This window comes from Nicrophorus vespilloides, unplaced genomic scaffold (genome assembly GCF_001412225.1).
Source record: "Nicrophorus vespilloides isolate i.1.1-1 unplaced genomic scaffold, Nicve_v1.0, whole genome shotgun sequence".
NCBI lineage: Eukaryota > Metazoa > Arthropoda > Insecta > Coleoptera > Silphidae > Nicrophorus > Nicrophorus vespilloides.
This window is the reverse complement of record NW_017097541.1, coordinates 11,007-13,862: the sequence shown is the minus strand read 5'-3', so window position 1 is coordinate 13,862 and position 2,856 is coordinate 11,007. Positions and strand designations below refer to the sequence as shown.

At 36.6% G+C, this 2,856-nt stretch overlaps 1 protein-coding gene across 1 annotated transcript in view; it reads right to left on the bottom strand.

The window, feature by feature from the left end:
• Nucleotides 1-2,653, bottom strand: part of LOC108560348 (trypsin-like) — a 3,545-nt gene extending 892 nt beyond the window's left edge. The window contains exons 1-5 of the mRNA XM_017917859.1: nt 2,563-2,653; nt 2,094-2,292; nt 1,604-2,030; nt 1,486-1,543; nt 1,170-1,430 (exon numbers count right to left, since the gene is read on the bottom strand). Of these exons, the coding sequence (XP_017773348.1) occupies nt 1,170-1,430; nt 1,486-1,543; nt 1,604-2,030; nt 2,094-2,292; nt 2,563-2,623 (1,006 nt within the window). The 5' untranslated portion in view covers nt 2,624-2,653. The remainder of the gene's footprint in view (nt 1-1,169; nt 1,431-1,485; nt 1,544-1,603; nt 2,031-2,093; nt 2,293-2,562) is intronic.
• Between the last annotated feature and the right edge of the window lie 203 nt (nt 2,654-2,856).

Genomic DNA, 2,856 nt, shown 5'->3' with positions numbered 1-2,856 from the left:
TAATTGGCAATTTCGCCCGGTATTCGCGATTAAAGTTTGTAATTGAAGATATTTGAGGTTATTCTCAGTCAAAATCAGCGACTAAACTATTATACATAATTCATGACCCTAAATTAAGTAATGAATGTATTGGTGTTTAAAGTTTGTAATTGATCAAAATCAGTGGCGTACATAGCAACAAAACTATTATTTATAATTAATGACCCACCGGTGGATCATGCCGTCGTCAATGTGTTAATTTATTCACATCATGTAATACGTTTTAAGTATTATTTTTTTTAGAATATTTTGCAAAAAAATATCAATGAAACTGTCATGTTGACAGATAATTGCTTTGATTAATTTGACATAAATGTCACACAATATTTGTCAGATTGATAGCTTTATAAAATACAATTTTATGTAACATTTAGCAACATTTGTATAACATAAAATATATTAATAATGTTATTAATTTATATACATCATGTAATACGCTTTAAGTATTGATTTTTGAGAATATTTTGCAACAAATGTATCGATGAAACTGTCATGTTGACAGATAATTGATTTGATTAATTAGACATAATTGTTTCTTACTGTCGTTGTATGCAATGTGCTGCGGTGCACAATACTTGTCAGATTGACAGCTTTATAAAATACAATTTTATGTAACATTTAGCAACATTTGTATAACATAAAATATATTAATAATGTTATTAATTTATATACATCATGTAATACGCTTTAAGTATTAATTTTTGAGAATATTTTGCAAAAAAAATATCAGTGAAACTGTCATGTTGACAGATAATTGCTTTGATTAATTTGACATTGTCACACAATACTTGTCAGATTGACAGCGTTATAAAATACATTTTTATGTAACATTTAGCAAGATTTGTATAACATAAAATATATTAATAATGTTATTAATTTATATACATCACGTAATACGTTTTAAGTATTAATTTTTGAGAATATTTTGCAAAAAAAATAACAATGAAACTGTCATGTTGACAGATAATTGCTTTGATTAATTTGACATAATTGTCACACAATACTTGTCAGATTGACAGCGTTATAAAATACAATTTTATGTAACATTTAGCAAGATTTGTATAACATAAAATATATTAATAATGCTAGATTTGTATCTGTTTTTCTGTAATATGTGAGAGAATAATTACCAAAAGGTGGTCTTTTCGTCGTCGGTGCGACCCAGGGGAAAACCGGAAATTCGGTGACATTGGGAGCGCCATCTGAGATGTCGATTGTGACGTTATCGGAAGACGTTGGCTTGACTTCGGCGTCCGGTTTCGATGTTGTTATCGCAGCCGCCTGCGATTCGATCCCGCTCTTCTCCTTGATCCATCCCAGGTAATGCGACACGTCCGTGTAGATCCCCAATAGATCCTTCTTGGCGCAGTCGTATCCGAAAGATGTTAAACCTTCGAAAGAATTTTGTAATTTTCAATAACAATGTATATGTTATTGTTTCGTCACCTATAATTGAGTATCTTCCGTTGTGTCCCATGGACATGATCGGACCGCCGCTGTCACCCTGTAAATAACAGTTGAAATCAATTTAGTGGATGAGCTATTGTTTTTTTTTTTGTTCTACTTGACAGGCGTCCACGCCACCTTCCATGTATCCGGCGCAGAACGCGTTCGTCATCGGGTAATCCTCTTTGTCCTGAGTTGCGTTTTTGATCATACTCTTGCATGTTTTATCCTTGTAGATCAGGACTCTGCCCTCGTGCATGCTGCACGGATACTTGTCCGCTCCGTACTTGGCCGTTCCCAAGCCGATGATCACAGCTTCCCTACCTCTCGTCCGATCATCCAGAGATGCGGGCGGAAGACAAGCGGGCGTGTACTCTTCGGCGTTTCGGTTCAACGTCAAAAGACAGATGTCGTAGTAGGGTTTCTTCTTCATGTAGTTCTCGTGAACATCCACCTTCTTCACGTGGTACTCCTTCGCGCTGGACTCGTTGTGACACCAATTGTAGAGACCCAATTTGACCGTGTAGATGCGACTCAGATCCGCGCTAAGAAGAAACAGAGAATCAGCAAATATTTTTGCAATTTTTACGTTTAAATTTCTAGTTTACTTCGGCTGGACGAGGTACTGTTTGAAGCAATGCGCCGCTGTCACGACGGTCTTCGGGCCGATCAGGGTCCCACCGCACCAAGGCTGACCATCTAATAAGAGACTCGCGAACCAAGGATACTTGTAATAGCCCACATCGTATCCTCCGACTATCTTTCCTTGCAAATCCGGTACACCTAAAGCTCGGCCGCAGTCGCTTCCTGCAAATACGCAAACACACTCAAAACACGTGCAATCACGAAGCAAACTGCAATCAAATATTTGCACAATCTGATCAATAAGACAGCAGCAAAGATCAAGGAAGTACCGCGACTTAAACAAGAGAAACAATTACTCAGAGCACACTCGTTTTTTTTTTTTTTTTGCTTTCCAATTAATAATAAAGTCAAGGTGCTCGATTCTCTCAACTTCCTCAATGCAATTCCTACTTATTAGTAGACTAAAATAGATAGATAACAACAAAAACTCACCCAGAGTCCGGCGGATTTGCCAAAGCAGAAAATAGGACAACAATACTCGTTGCGGCGACATCGTTCAATGGACACAAACATGGATAGATACGGAATCGTCCTTTCACATATTTTTTTTTAGTGTTCGTTTGTTATCACCGACGATTGCAAAACTATTTCTATATTTTTTGCCTCCTTCAACAAGGACGAATCCAACGGCCACAAATATTTCGCATATTTTCATCAATATTCCTTACTTTTTCCTTAGTTTTCATTCATTCTAGAAGAATGCCAATAACGATTATGGCAATTACC